The 15721-nt window shown below is 44.3% G+C and overlaps 1 protein-coding gene across 1 annotated transcript in view; it reads right to left on the reverse strand.

The window, feature by feature from the left end:
- The window catches only part of scara5 (scavenger receptor class A member 5), a 127493-nt gene that overhangs the window by 30228 nt on the left and 81544 nt on the right, over positions 1-15721 (reverse strand). Inside the window, exons 4-7 of the mRNA XM_062969240.1 lie at positions 13811-14322; positions 9995-10163; positions 7287-7367; positions 4475-4573 (exon numbers count right to left, since the gene is read on the reverse strand). Of these exons, the coding sequence (XP_062825310.1) occupies positions 4475-4573; positions 7287-7367; positions 9995-10163; positions 13811-14322 (861 nt within the window). The remainder of the gene's footprint in view (positions 1-4474; positions 4574-7286; positions 7368-9994; positions 10164-13810; positions 14323-15721) is intronic.

Raw genomic sequence — 15721 nt, forward strand, 5'->3', positions numbered from 1 at the left:
CTTGATCTGCATTCAGAAAGCACTGTGAACCCAACCAACAATGCATCTGGACCATACTTGCCATGGATGATGGGACTTGCAGTACCTTCACTCATACTGTGACCCCCACCAACAATGGACTGGGATCAAACTTGGCGCAGAGAAGCGCCTTGATCAACTGAACATACTGCAGGCTGCAAATCAAAGTGTCTATGCAAATACAGTAGCGTCTTACTTATCCTACATAAATGGGACAGCAGATAATGGGACAGTTGGATAATAAGGAGGGATTAAGGAAAAGCCAATTAAATGTCAAATTAGGTTATGATTTTACAAATTAAGCACCAAAAAATCATGTTATACAACAAATTTGACACAAAAAGTAGTTCAATATGCAGTAATGTTATGCCGTAATTACTGTATTTACGAATTTAGCACCAAAATATCACGATGTATTGAAAACATTGACTACAAAAATGTGTTGGATAATCCAGAACGTTGGATAAGTGAATGTTGGATAAGTGAGACTCTACTGTATTCCTAAAGAAAAATCCCAAGCATGTCATACTCCACTTGTTGTGAATGCGCCTTCGGAGACTGTGGATGATAGTGGTGGGATCAGGAGAGGAAGGAAAAACCCTCGCGAGGAGGGCTTGTTGGAGGATTTGTTTAGGAAAAGGGTCAGGGAGACTGATGGGGAGTCTTCTGAGGAGGATTCATGTGGGGATCCTGAGGTGGAAATGGATGCTGGGGAACAGGTGTTAACAGAGGAATTGGGCACGGACTGGGCACGGGCACCAGAGATGCTTGGGGACGAATCGGGGGCCATGGATACTGCTGATGCTAGGAAAGCTTGGGTGTCTTCAGAAGCAGATCCCACTTGGTCTGCTTGGAGGAGTGAGAGGGGGTCCACAAATGTGGATAGAGTTGGGCATGGGTAGGATGATTGGGACTCTGATGAGGAATTCGGAACACCTGACCCAAGGGCATTGGCTGTGTGGAGTTCTGATTCAGATTAAGAAGTTGAGACACCTGCTCTTTGGGCTTGAATAGTTTGGACGCCCAGGGAGACCTGGATATATTGGGGTTGTTTGGCCGTTAAACCTTGCGTGTGGCAAGGTGTTGCTGGGCGCCATTGGGTTTGCTGTGTGTGTTACTGAAGACTGGACTGGGACTTTGCAACGGATGTAAGTTTAATCTGGGTTATTCTGCAACGGAGGGCTGGAATTGTGTGGGTTTTCCTGGACTGCACTGTTATTACTATTTTGTATTAGCTGCAGTTCGCCCTCGTTGCTTTGGCTCTCTGTGCCATTTCGTGTTGTGACCTTCTTGGATGACTTCAACGTCTCGGGCCTTGGACTGGAACTTGACTCGTCTTTGCTCCTCGCTTTCAATCCGTGGCTTGGCGTCGTTCTCTATTCCATGGCTGTCTGCTGTTGCTGACTACTACCTTCACTCCTGATACCGACGCTGTCTGCTTATCCCGACTTCGGACCGGCTTGGCGACGTTCTCCCGCTCTGCTCCTTTAACTCCTGGCCTGGCGTTTGCTTCTGCACCAGCTTAGCGCTGCTGGTTTATCCCGACTTCGGACCGGCTTGATGACGTTCTCCCGCTCTGCTCCTTTAACTCCTGGCTTGGCGTTTGCTTCTGCAGCAGCTTAGCGCTGCTGGTTTATCCCGACTTCGGACCGGCTTGACGACGTTCTCCCGCTCTGCTCCTTTAACTCCTGGCCTGGCGTTTGCTTCTGTAGCAGCTTAGCGCTGCTGGTTTATCCCGACTTCGGACCGGCTTGATGACGTTCTCCCGCTCTGCTCCTTTAACTCCTGGCTTGGCGTTTGCTTCTGCAGCAGCTTAGCGCTGCTGGTTTATCCCGACTTCGGACCGGCTTGACGACGTTCTCCCGCTCTGCTCCTTTAACTCCTGGCCTGGCGTTTGCTTCTGTAGCAGCTTAGCGCTGCTGGTTTATCCCGACTTCGGACCGGCTTGATGACGTTCTCCCGCTCTGCTCCTTTAACTCCTGGCTTGGCGTTTGCTTCTGCAGCAGCTTAGCGCTGCTGGTTTATCCCGACTTCGGACCGGCTTGATGACGTTCTCCCGCTCTGCTCCTTTAACTCCTGGCTTGGCGTTTGCTTCTGCAGCAGCTTAGCGCTGCTGGTTTATCCCGACTTCGGACCGGCTTGACGACGTTCTCCCGCTCTGCTCCTTTAACTCCTGGCTTGGCGTTTGCTTCTGCAGCAGCTTAGCGCTGCTGGTTTATCCCGACTTCGGACCGGCTTGATGACGTTCTCCCGCTCTGCTCCTTTAACTCCTGGCTTGGCGTTTGCTTCTGCAGCAGCTTAGCGCTGCTGGTTTATCCCGACTTCGGACCGGCTTGACGACGTTCTCCCGCTCTGCTCCTTTAACTCCTGGCTTGGCGTTTGCTTCTGCAGCAGCTTAGCGCTGCTGGTTTATCCCGACTTCGGACCGGCTTGATGACGTTCTCCCGCTCTGCTCCTTTAACTCCTGGCTTGGCGTTTGCTTCTGCAGCAGCTTAGCGCTGCTGGTTTATCCCGACTTCGGACCGGCTTGACGACGTTCTCCCGCTCTGCTCCTTTAACTCCTGGCTTGGCGTTTGCTTCTGTAGCAGCTTAGCGCTGCTGGTTTATCCCGACTTCGGACCGGCTTGATGACGTTCTCCCGCTCTGCTCCTTTAACTCCTGGCTTGGCGTTTGCTTCTGCAGCAGCTTAGCGCTGCTGGTTTATCCCGACTTCGGACCGGCTTGATGACGTTCTCCCGCTCTGCTCCTTTAACTCCTGGCCTGGCGTTTGCTTCTGCAGCAGCTTAGCGCTGCTGGTTTATCCCGACTTCGGACCGGCTTGATGACGTTCTCCCGCTCTGCTCCTTTAACTCCTGGCTTGGCGTTTGCTTCTGCAGCAGCTTAGCGCTGCTGGTTTATCCCGACTTCGGACCGGCTTGACGACGTTCTCCTGCTCTGCTCCTTTAACTCCTGGCTTGGCGTTTGCTTCTGCAGCAGCTTAGCGCTGCTGGTTTATCCCGACTTCGGACCGGCTTGACGACGTTCTCCCGCTCTGCTCCTTTAACTCCTGGCTTGGCGTTTGCTTCTGTAGCAGCTTAGCGCTGCTGGTTTATCCCGACTTCGGACCGGCTTGATGACGTTCTCCCGCTCTGCTCCTTTAACTCCTGGCTTGGCGTTTGCTTCTGCAGCAGCTTAGCGCTGCTGGTTTATCCCGACTTCGGACCGGCTTGATGACGTTCTCCCGCTCTGCTCCTTTAACTCCTGGCTTGGCGTTTGCTTCTGCAGCAGCTTAGCGCTGCTGGTTTATCCCGACTTCGGACCGGCTTGATGACGTTCTCCCGCTCTGCTCCTTTAACTCCTGGCTTGGCGTTTGCTTCTGCAGCAGCTTAGCGCTGCTGGTTTATCCCGACTTCGGACCGGCTTGATGACGTTCTCCCGCTCTGCTCCTTTAACTCCTGGCTTGGCGTTTGCTTCTGCAGCAGCTTAGCGCTGCTGGTTTATCCCGACTTCGGACCGGCTTGACGACGTTCTCCCGCTCTGCTCCTTTAACTCCTGGCTTGGCGTTTGCTTCTGCAGCAGCTTAGCGCTGCTGGTTTATCCCGACTTCGGACCGGCTTGACGACGTTCTCCCGCTCTGCTCCTTTAACTCTTGGTTTGGTGTATGTTCCAGCAGCGGTTGCTGCGAACTTGCCAGCGTCTCGCTGTTTTGCTGGCTTTGCTGCTCTCAACTGGGAGTTCCCTAGCTCAGTTTGGGTGTTTGTTTGTTTTGAACTCCTTTTGTACTTTTGAGTTTTGGGAAAGGTTTGTGGGCTTCAATACTGCTTGCTTTAGTTCATGCCTCCGTTTTTCAACCTATTGTGAACTTTTGGGTCAAGTTCTAGAACTTTAAGTTTAACCCGGATTATATCTCTGGCTAATCCGAATTATTTGCCAGTTCTTGTTTTTTGGGGTTTTACTCGCTTGTTCTACTTAATAACACTGAAAGTTAAGTGTTTTAAGTCTTTTTAGTTTGTTGAGCTATTTTTTGGACTGTTGCTTTAATAAACTCTATTTTGCTCTCTAATTGGCGTCTGACTTTTGACACCTCCTGTATCAGCAAAACCAATGAAATATTCAGTTCAGGGGAGGAGGAGAGGCCTATGTTGCAGCTGTTTGCTTTCAAAGCAGCAAATCAGATGGAGAAAATTAGTCCTCTGCATAGAAATACTCACTGCAAGGCGATTCGAAAGCAGCAGAAAAAATGCAGGCGTTGGTGCCAGTTTGGGATGCGCAAGAAGCTTTTCTCCAAACACCCAGGTTTCACAGATATGACATTGTTGGGATCCCAAAGGTCATCTAGTCTAACCCCCATCGGCGCTGGTAATGGCAACTAAGGGTGCATCTACACTGTAGAATTAATGCAGTTCCACTTTAAATCCATGGAAATGGCACAGGGAGAACAGGTGATCTTCTCAAACCCAGAAGAAGCGAAGGTTACCTGAGATTCCTCGGGGGCCCAGCATGCCCTGGGGCCCCAGGTCCCCTCTGTCCCCTTTGGCTCCTCGGGGTCCGGCCGGCCCTCTCTCCCCAGGGGCTCCTGCAAGCAGAAGACGGAAAGAGCGTGAGGAAGGACACAGGCATTTGCTCCTCAAACACCCCATGATTTGAGAGTGTCCAGAAACCCTGGGTGGATGACAATGAAAGACAGATTGACTGAGGGCAGATAATACAGACAGATGATAGATAGATAGATAGATAGATAGATAGATAGATAGATAGATAGATAGGATAGACAGAACAAGAACAAGAATAGAACAACAATAACAACAAGGTTGCTTAGGGCCGCTGCTATCCAGCTGAGTAAATTTAAATGTAAGTAACTTTGCTTGCTGATATTATTAGTATTATTGACACAACGACGTTGTATGACACAGCAAACAAGATAGATTTGCTGGATTTCATATCACAAAATCACAAGTCGAACACTTCCCAAGTGTCTAGGACTGTGTGATGTATTATTATTATTATTATTATTATTATTATTATTATTATTATTATTATTATTACTTTTTTTATGACACAGCAAACAAGATAGACATGCTGGATTTCGTATCACAAAATCACAAGTCGAACACTTCCCAAGTGTCTAGGACTGTGTGATGTATTATTATTATTATTATTATTATTACTACTACTTTTTTTAATGACACAGCAAACAAGATAGATATGCTGGATTTTGTATCACAAAATCACAAGTCGAACACTTCCCAAGTGTCTAGGACTGTGTGATGTATTATTATTATTATTATTATTATTATTATTATTACTTTTTTATGACACAGCAAACAAGATAGACATGCTGGATTTCGTATCACAAAATCATGAGTCGAACACTTCCCAAGTGTCTAGGACTGTGTGATGTATTTTCGGATGATACGTGCAGATCCCAGTCGGGTGGCCTTTTGCAGTTGGCAGATCGTAATTTTGTCAATGTCTATTGTTTCCAAATGCCGGCTGAGATCTTTTGGCACGGCACCCAGTGTGCCCATCACCACCGGGACCACCTGTACTGGTTTCTGCCAGAGTCTTTGAAGTTCAATCTTGAGGTCCTGAGTTTTTCCTGTTGTTTTTCGTCAATGCGACTGTCACCTGGGATGGCAACATCAATGATCCAAACCTTTTTCTTTTCCACAACTGTGATGTCTGGTGTGTTGTGTTCCAGAACTTTGTCAGTCTGGATTCGGAAGTCCCACAGTATCTTTGCGTGCTCATTTTCCAATACTTTTGCAGGTTTGTGATCCCACCAGTTCTTTGCTGCTGGGAGGTGGTACTTGAGGCATAAGTCCCAATGAATCATTTGGGCCACACAGTTGTGCCTCTGTTTGTAGTCTGTCTGTGCAATTTTCTTACAGCAGCTAAGGATAGGATCAATGGTTTCGTCGATTTCCTTGCACAGTCTGCATTTTGGGTCATCAGCTGATTTTTCGATCTTGGCCTGAATTGCCTTTGTCCTGATGTCTTGCTCCTGGGCTGCAAGGATCAGGCCTTCTGTCTCCTTCTTCAGGGTCCCATTCGTGAGCCAGAGCCAGATCTTCTCCTTGTCAGGTTTTCCTTCAATTTTGTCAAGGAACTTTCCATGCAATGTTTTGTTGTGCCAGCTGTCAGCTCTAGTTTGTAGTGTGGTTTTCTTGTACTGGCTTTTTGCCTGCTGTGCTCTGAGGAGTTTCTAATTTTTGTCTTCAATCAGAGCAGGTTCTTCACTTTGCTTGACATATTCTGCCAGAGCATGTTCTTCTTCTTTGACTGCTTGTTTTACTTACAAGAGTCCTCTGCCACCACATCTTCTAGGCAGATATAGCTGGTCAACATCACTGCGAGGATGCAGTGAATGATGAATGGTCATGAGTTTTCTTGTTGTTGTTGTTGTTGTTGTTATTATTATTATTATTATTATTATTATTATTATTATTATTATTATTATATCCAAAGTGCTCCAAAATAAAACTAATATCACTAAAACCGATAGAATATACAATTCAATATCTAAAAAACATACACTAAAAAACACTAAGATAGGATTGAACATGGAACTATTAAAAATAAATAGTTAGAATTATTTAAAACCTACTGACATACATGCAGAAATATTCTCAAAGCAGAAATATTCAATAAGCTGTCCTTGGGTGGCCAACAGCAAAATCAAGGCTGGAAAAGTCTCTCTTATAATTGCCTTTTCTAAAACAAAAAGGGGAATGCCACCCAATCTAAACAATAAACTACAATGATGAACAGATCTGGAAACAAATATACGTATATCCAGTTGCCAGGAAGGTTTTCCAGCAGCCAAATCCAGGCTTGACTTTTCTCCTGGGTTTTTCCATAGACAACAGCTATTCGGTCACACTGGCATCCCCGTTACAGCCATGTATTTCTCAATGCAGTTTTTACCCAACTTTCTGCAATAAATGTATATTTATATGTGTTTTTACAGATGACTTTTTTGGAGTCGTTATCACACGTCCCTCCCTTAGATCCCTTCAAGGTCTTGACTCCTGCCGGGTTTGTACATTTTGCAAATACAATAAATCTTGTAAATCTGCTCTCCAACTCAGGCAAAAAAACACTTTGGATTTTAGCAAAGGATTTTTGAGGTCAAGCCAATATGATGATTCATTTTGCAATATAATGGATGCAGCACAGAATCGCATTGGCTGTTTGAGCAGCTGCATCACACTCTTGGCTCATGTTCAGATAGATCCTGTCCAGAGAAAACGCTGCCCAGTCCTTGCTTTCCGCAACAATCCACTCACCTTGCAGTCCAGGTAAGCCTGGAAATCCGGGTTCGCCCTCCATCCCTTCATTGCCTTGCTCTCCTTTCGGTCCAGGAGGCCCTAGAAGGTAGACAACAAGGTTGGGGAGTTATAGTTCACCTGCAATCAGAGAACAACCTGAATCCCATCGACAATGGATCTGGACCAAACTTGGCACACAGACACACAAACCACAACCAATTTTGAGGACTGGTGGATTTTGGGGGGCTATGACAGAGGATGATGGGAGTTGTAGTTCACCTCTATGCAAAGAGCACTGCAAAGCCCACCAACAATGGGTCTGGACTTGGCAGACATGCCCATCATAACCATCTTTGAATACTGGTGGGGTGGCAGGGAGGGGGATTGACCCAGGATGATGGGAGTTGTAGTTCACCCCACATCTAGAGAGCCCTGTGAATACCACCAAGGTCAAATCTGGACCAAAAGTGGCATACATGTCCATCATGACCAACATTAAATACCAAGGGGATTGGAAGAGTGTAATAAAGTACGAATTTTTGGTTTACAAATGTTATGTTTGTGTGTTTGTGTTTTAAAAGGGTAAGTATTATAGTTATTGCCCCTCAGCACTCAGAGGCTGGTTGCCATGGAGAAGCAGGCGAAGCCAACTGCTGTTTTGTTGAAGAAGTGCAGAGTTTAAAAAAGAGAATCAGTCTGTGCTCTGATGAGGCACAGGGAAGATTGATCCTAGGTTGAGGGGGATCAAGGAGACTCAATTGTTCATTTTGAGTCGGTTTAAAATAAGTTTGGTAACTTATTTAATGTAGTTTGTGTCCTGGTAAGGAACAGAGAATCTGTGATCGTGTATCACAGGGGTGACTGCGGTTTAAAAGTAGCAGAGAAAGAATGTCTAACTACTTTAAGTAAAAGAAGTGACACTTTAGGGAGTTTGACTCATCTCATTCTAGTATTGTAACTGTTAATAAAAATACCTCCAAGTGAGAAACAACATTGTAACCACTACGCTTTGTGCCTGATTAAACTTGTTATTGTTCTTCCAACATCTAAACCTCTGTCGCATATATTATAAACCAAGTTACGCTACCATCTAAAGTGAATAAGAAGAAGAAAGGAAAAAAAGTAAAAGGTCTCCTCCCTGAGTCTTTGGTGGTTGCATCTTCACAAAGTGGTGGCAGTTGTTATTAGCTCCTTACAGAGAGGATGATGGAATTTGTAGTCTACCAACATCCAGGCAACACTGTGAACTCCACTGGGGATGGGTCTGGACCAAAGCATGTCCAACTTTAAATAATAGTGGGTGGGTGGGATTGACCCTGGATACTGGGAGTTGTAGTCCACCCACATCCAAAAACTCCTGTGAATACTATGTCTGGAAAGCCACATGTATTTGAAATGGGACCACTGATAACCATAACGTCCAAAACCAAACAATAACTATTTTAAATTTAAATAGTTTAAATTTTAAATATTTATCATTACAAAAATACCTGGGGGTCGGGACCCCTGGGAGTTCACAAGGGAGCTTTCAAAGGCATCATCAAAGACCATCAGGAAACACCTACGTATTTCTGGTGGTCTTAGAAACCCAAATCCATCCAGTATTTTCTATTGGTCATGGAGGTTCTGTGTGGGAAGTCTGGCCCAATTCTATCGTTGGTGGGGTTCAAGGGGCTCTTTGACTGTAGGTGAACTATATATCCCAGCAATTACAACTCCAGCAATGTCAAGATCTTATTTTCCCCCAAACTTCACCAATGTTCAAATTTGGGCATATTGAGTATTTGTGACGAGTTTGGTCTAGATCCATCACTGTTTGGAATTTATTTATTTAATTTATTTACAGTATTTATATTCTGCCCTTCTCACCCCGAAGGGGACTCAGGGCAGATCACATTGTATACATATAGGGCAAACATTCAATGCCCATATACACATAGAACTGAGACAGAGACAGACGCAGAGGCAATTTAACCTTCTCCTGAGGGGATGTTCGATTCTGGCCACAGGGGGAAGCAGCTGCTTCATCATCCACTGTGATGGTACTTCCTCATTCCACGTCGTAAATTAGTTAAATTTGCCTCCCCACTTTATAAGTGGTACCTAATTTCCTACTTGATAGATGCATCTATCTTTTGGGTTGCTAGGTCAGCAACGAGCTGGGGCTATTTTTTATTTTTTAATTGATGGGTGCTCACCCCGCCACGGGCTGGCCTCAAACTCATGACCTCATGGTCAGAGTGATTTATTACAGCAGGCTGCTCACCAGCCTGCGCCACAGCCCAGCCCAACAATGCTCTCTGGATGTCGGTGAACTACAACTCCCAAACCCAAGGTCAATGTCCACCAAACCCTTGCAGCCGAGAGAGTTCTGTGTGCCAAGTTGGGTCCAATTCCATCACTGGTGGAGTTCAGAATGATTTTTGATGGTTGGTGAACTATAAATCCCCGCAACTACAACTCCCAAATGACAAAATCAATGCCACCCCAACCCCACCAGTATTCAAATTTGGGCATGTTAGGAATTGTGGGAGTTGCAGTCCAAAACACCTGGAAGGAGGGCCAAAGTTGGCCCATGCCTGCTCAGGAGTCATGGCAGTTCAACTAACATCAAACTGAATTAATACTGCATTAATAGATGGACCTTCAATGGAGCTCAACCAGTTCACATTAACATAGAGATGCTGATGATCCTAAAGTAAGTACATTAGATGGAATCGCATTACCTCGTATGACGGAGATGTCCCTCAAGGCGATGGAGTGCTCCCAGTCCTTGAGCCGCAGGTCTTCGGTGACGTTGTTGAGGATGGCCAGCTCATGCTTCAGCTGGTGCTCCATGGCAATGTGCACCCGGCGCATCTGCCGCGCATCTTCAGTCGCATTGCTGATCAGGACCTAGAGCCACAGAATCACAGGGTTGGAAAGGATCTCCAAGGTCACCATAAAAGAAAATATGGTTCACTGGAACTACAAAGACAAGTATCCACTGTTATAGTAATACAGAAATTTTTTGAATGTCATTAAACTTATATTTAGTTCAATGCATCAATATGAATACAAATACAATAAAAAGCATTGCTATACAATCTTCTGTCTATGTCTTCTTCTTCTTCTATACACATAATATAACATATAATAAATAATAAAAATAATATAATAAAATAAATAATAAAATAATACATAAATAATAATAAATATAATAAATATAATATAAATAAAAAATAAAAACATAATAAATAATAAAAATAATTATTATTAATAAAATGATAATAAAATAATAAATAAATAATATATGTAAATAAAAATGTAATAAATAATAATAAAAATAATAAATTATTATTAATAAAGTAATAATAATAAATAATAAACATAAATAATAAATAAATAATATAAATAATAAATAAATTAAATAAATAATATAATAAATAAATATAATATTAATATAATAAATATTATATATATTATAAATAATAAATAAATATAAATAATAAAATAAATATAATATAAATAATAATAATAAAAATGTTTTAACATTTTAGTTCATTGTATAATGGTGTAACGGCATCAATTGCCACTTGTAAGCTGCCCTGTGTCCCCTTGGGTGAGAAGGGCGGGGTATAAATAATTGAAATAAATAAAATAAATTTATAAATAAATTTATTTATAAATTTATAAATAAAATAAATAAATAAATGTAGTAGACTCCAAAATTACAACTGGTTTCAACACAAGAAAGTCTTTATCAGATGGAATGTAGCCTATTATTTACGTTGTTTTTCAGAGGTTTTTTATTATATGGATCCTATAGGGAACATATATAGTGGCTAAAGGTTATTTACAATACACATGTGGTTTTGGAGTCTACTTTTCATAGTAAAGAAATAAGAACAATTTTTATATATAAGGAGTCACTTTGTCTATTGGAGTCTACTCCTTCCCAGTAAAGAACAATGATTGTTTATGAGAAGAGGAGTGAATTCATCTTTCGAAAGAAAAATATTATTTTTACTGTGAATGTAACAGCCTTTTGTTTTATTGTATAGCAATGCTTTTTTGGTATCTGTATTCATATGGATGCATTGAACTAAATATAAGTTTAATGACATTCAAAAAATATGTGTTACTATAACAGTGGATACTTGTCTTTGGAGGATCTCCAAGGGTCATCCAGTCCACCTCCCTTTCTGCTGGGCAGGGAGACACAATCCAAACCCTCCCGACAGATGGCCATGCAGCCTCTGCTTAAGAGCCTCCAGCTTGTAGTCTAACAAGACTTCTAGATATTATATTCTTATCGATGACTGTTCTGTCCGCTGAGCTAATTCCTGAAGGTACGCCACTCGCCAGGAACAGAGTTGGATTTACACAGGTGAGCAGTTCAAAAGGAATTTAATTTAATTTAATAAGGTAATAAAGAGTCAAAATTCTAACTCCTCCTGGGACTAATAGCTAAAATTTGTAGGAAAAGTTGGAGGCTTGGCTCAACTATACTTCTTGCTTACTCTCTGCCTTCCTTCTGTGTCCTTTCTGTTGAAGTGGGAATGAGTGTATATAGAGTTGTTTAAATGTAATTGAGTTATAGTGATGCAATGTGAGCTGGAGATTGCATCATGCACTGTCTGCTGTCCACTATGCAAGTGTGTAAAGAGTTAACTGTGTATTGCATCAGACAGCAGAGGTGGTTATAAATAGCTCCCTGTGTTATCTGTTTCCTCTGCCCTCTGTTCTCTCTACTCTCTGCACTCTGTCTGTATATATCGTCTTATAAGTTTTCCGTTTGTTAGTAAATCTTTTGTAGATAGCCAAACAGGCTTTAGCCTCGTTATTGGTGCCAGTGATTCTTCGTTGATCTTCCGCTGCATGTGTGTTTATCCAAACCGCGCGCTCTGACACTTTCTTCCTTGCCTTCCATACACCTGCAGCTTAAAGATTTTTACCCTGCCTTTTTATTATATACGAGCTTGAGTACCCAGCTCCCATTAGAAAATACATAAGGATGTTGGTAAACTACAATTCCCAAAAATTTTGGGTCAAAACTCCCCCAGTATTCACAGTTGGCCATGTTGGTCTGTGTGCCAAATTTGGTCCAGATCCGTCATCTGCTGAGTTCAGTGTTCTCTGAATATGGGTGAACTATAACTCTCTGACATCAGGGGGAAACCTTTACCTTTACTATAACTCTCTGATGCCAAGGTCAATCACACACAAAGCCTGCCAGTATTCCCAGTTGGCCATGTTGGGTCTATGTGTCAAGTGTAGTCCAGATCCATCACTTGCTGGGTTGAGTGTTCTCTGGATATAGGTGAACTATAACTCTCTGGTGCCATGGTCAATCACTCCAAGTTGACCACGTTGGGTCTGTGTGCCAAGTTTAGTCCAGATACGTCATTTATGGGGTCATTGGTGAGGTTCAGAGGGCTCATGAAATACAGGTGAACTATAATTCCCAGAGTTAAAGGTCAATGATCCCCGAAATCCACCAGTGTTCTCAGTTGGTCAAGTTTGGTCCAGATCCGTCATCAGATGGGTTCAGTATTCTCTTAATAAGGGTGAACTATAACTCCTGGATGTCAAGGTCAATCACCTGCAAACCCTGCCAGTATGCACACTTGGCCATGTTGGGTCTGTGTGCCAAGTTAGTTCCAGGTCCATCTTTGCTGGAGTTCAGAGAGCTCTTAGATTGCAAGTGAACTATACATCCCAGTATTCAGTTGGTGAATTCTCCCCAAACCTCTCTCTCTAGTGTGTTCAGTTGCTGATTAATTCCTCTGCTTGCTGTGTGCCACAGAAAAGAGTAGGAAAGGGTTAAGTGAGAGGCAGTGGGCGGGGTCATGCAAATGGAGAGAGAAAGGAACACTGGGATGTACTCGCTGTAACCTGCAATGTCCTGGGAAGGAGTGACTTGGTGGCTCCTCCGCACTGGGAACTAAAGCCTGTTTGTGGAGGCCGGAGGCTGTCTGTGTGAGTGGACAGCCATGCCACATACATGTGTATACAAGATAATATACGAAGGCTATCCACAAAGTAGGTTACATTTTGGATTTTAAAAAGGACAAAGTATAGGAGAAATCATTTACCATATGCAGCGGAGAGACACATCCCAATACTATAATCTCACGTAATCCCCATTGAAATCTAGGCACGTCTCATATAGATAAATGAGTTTGAAAAGGTCTGCCCCAGTAAATTTGCCGCCGCCTCTCCTCCGTTTCCAACAATGGAAACGCGGTGTTTTGGCTACGCTGCAGGAAGGGAGAAGGGGGAAGAGCTGAGGGCACAAGCGGGGAATTTACTGGAGCAGTACTCTTCAAACTCATTTATCTATATGAGACATGCCTAGATTTCAATGGGGATTACATGAGATTGTATTATTGGGATGTGTCTTTCAGCTGCATATGGTAAATGATTTCTCCTATACTTTGTCCTTTTAAAAATACAAAACGTAACCTACTTTGTGGATAGCCCTCATATATACTTTTTTCTTAATAAACGACATTTTCATTGTGGGTTACCTTGGAAGTTTGTGGTGCGTGGTGGCTCACCTGCAGGTCCTGGATGCGTGTGTGGTGGATGCCCACGTCGTAGGAGAGGGTCCGGTTGAGGCTGCCCACTTGTCCGCCCAGGTCGGTGAGCTGGTCGCGCAGTCCCTCCATGCGGGAGGCCATCTCGGCCAGGAGGAGCTGGTGGTGGCGCAGGAGGAGGTGGCTGCTGTTGCCCTCCACCCAGAGCCGGTGGGCCTCCGCCTGGGCCAGCTCCTCCTGCTGTGCCAGGCCCTCCCGCAGGCCCGAGAGCGCCCGGTCCGCCCCGGACGCCTGGGCCTGCAGGCTCCCCAGCGCCCCACCCAGCTCCTGCAGGGAGCCGCTCATGCTCAGCAGGGAGTCGGAGTGGTTCTGGAGCAGGTCCTGCAGCCGCCAGACGTGGTCCAAGAAGTCCATCTTCAAAGGCGGCTGCTGCTGCAGCATCCGCAGCTGGAGCTCCCGGAAGGTCTGGTTCAGCCGGTTGACGTTCCCCATCAGGGCCTTGAGGTCCTCAGGAGAGCTCTGGGGTCGGGAGACTGGGGAGCAGAGAAGGACAGGCCTCAAGTCACAGGTCGGTAAGGGTCCCCAGAGGCCACCCAGTCCAGCCCGCTTGCTGTTAGCACCAGCTTCTACCAACCTAGCATTTCGAAAATATGCCAATGTGAGTAGATCAATAGGTACCGCTCCAGCAGGAAGGTAACAGTGCTCCATGTAGTCATGCTGGCTACATGACCTTGGAGGTGTCTATGGACAACACTGGCTCTTCAGCTTAGAAATGGAGATAAGCACCAAACCCCAGAGTCGGACACGGCTGGACTTAATGTCAGGGGAAAACCTTTACCTCTAACCATATCTATATATATAAAAGAGTGATGGCATCAGGGCAGCGGACAAAACAACAAAACTACAGGCCCCCCAACCTCGAAATTTGATAACACAACCCATCATCCACGGCTCTAGGTTGATACAACAAAAAGAAAATAAAAATAAAGTCCTAAATAGCGGGAGAGGAATAATTGGGTTGTTGTATGTCTTTCGGGCTGTGTGGCCATGTTCCAGAAGTATTCTCTCCTGACGTTTCGCCCACATCTATGGCAGGCATCCTCAGAGGATGTATACATCCTATGTATACATAGGGACCACCAAACGCAGCGCCCAAACAAGAGTCAAAGAACATGAAAGGCACTGCAGACTCACTCAACCAGAGAAATCAGCCATAGCAGAGCATTTGATGAACCAGCCTGGACACAGAATACTATTTGAGAACACAAAAATGCTGGACCATTCCAACAACTATCATGTCAGACGACACAGAGAAGCCATTGAAATCCACAAGCATGTGGACAACTTCAACAGAAAGGAAGAAACCATGAAAATGAACAAAATCTGGCTACCAGTATTACAAAACTCCAAAATCAAAACAGTAGATGGGAACCAACACTCTGAGGCCTTGACTTCACAAAGGATGCCCCCCAGGCAAGAGACAAAAACATTTACAATGCTAATTAAAGTGATTAACTGAAACATTAATGCTGGCTCCCAGTGACAAAGAACTCTTGCCACACCTTGGACTATACACAGATATATATTCTTTCCTTTCCTTACTTAATTTATCCATACCTCACCACCTCTGAGGATGCCTGCCATAGATGTGGGCGAAACGTCAGGAGAGAATACTTCTGGAACATGGCCACACAGCCCGAAAGACATACAACAACCCTGTGATCCCGGCCATGAAAGCCTTCGACAACACAGAGGAATAATTGTTTTTATCCAATTGCTGCCAATTAGAAGTCTAAGTTCTGCCCACTTGGTCTCCTAGCAACCTACTCAGCCCAGGAGATAGGCACAGTTAGGCCTCACTTAGGCTTCTTCCACAGATTATCTAATTTGCACTGGATTATATGGCAGTGTAGACTCAAGGCCCTTCCACAC

The sequence above is a fragment of the Anolis carolinensis genome, chromosome 1, assembly GCF_035594765.1.
Source record: "Anolis carolinensis isolate JA03-04 chromosome 1, rAnoCar3.1.pri, whole genome shotgun sequence".
NCBI lineage: Eukaryota > Metazoa > Chordata > Lepidosauria > Squamata > Dactyloidae > Anolis > Anolis carolinensis.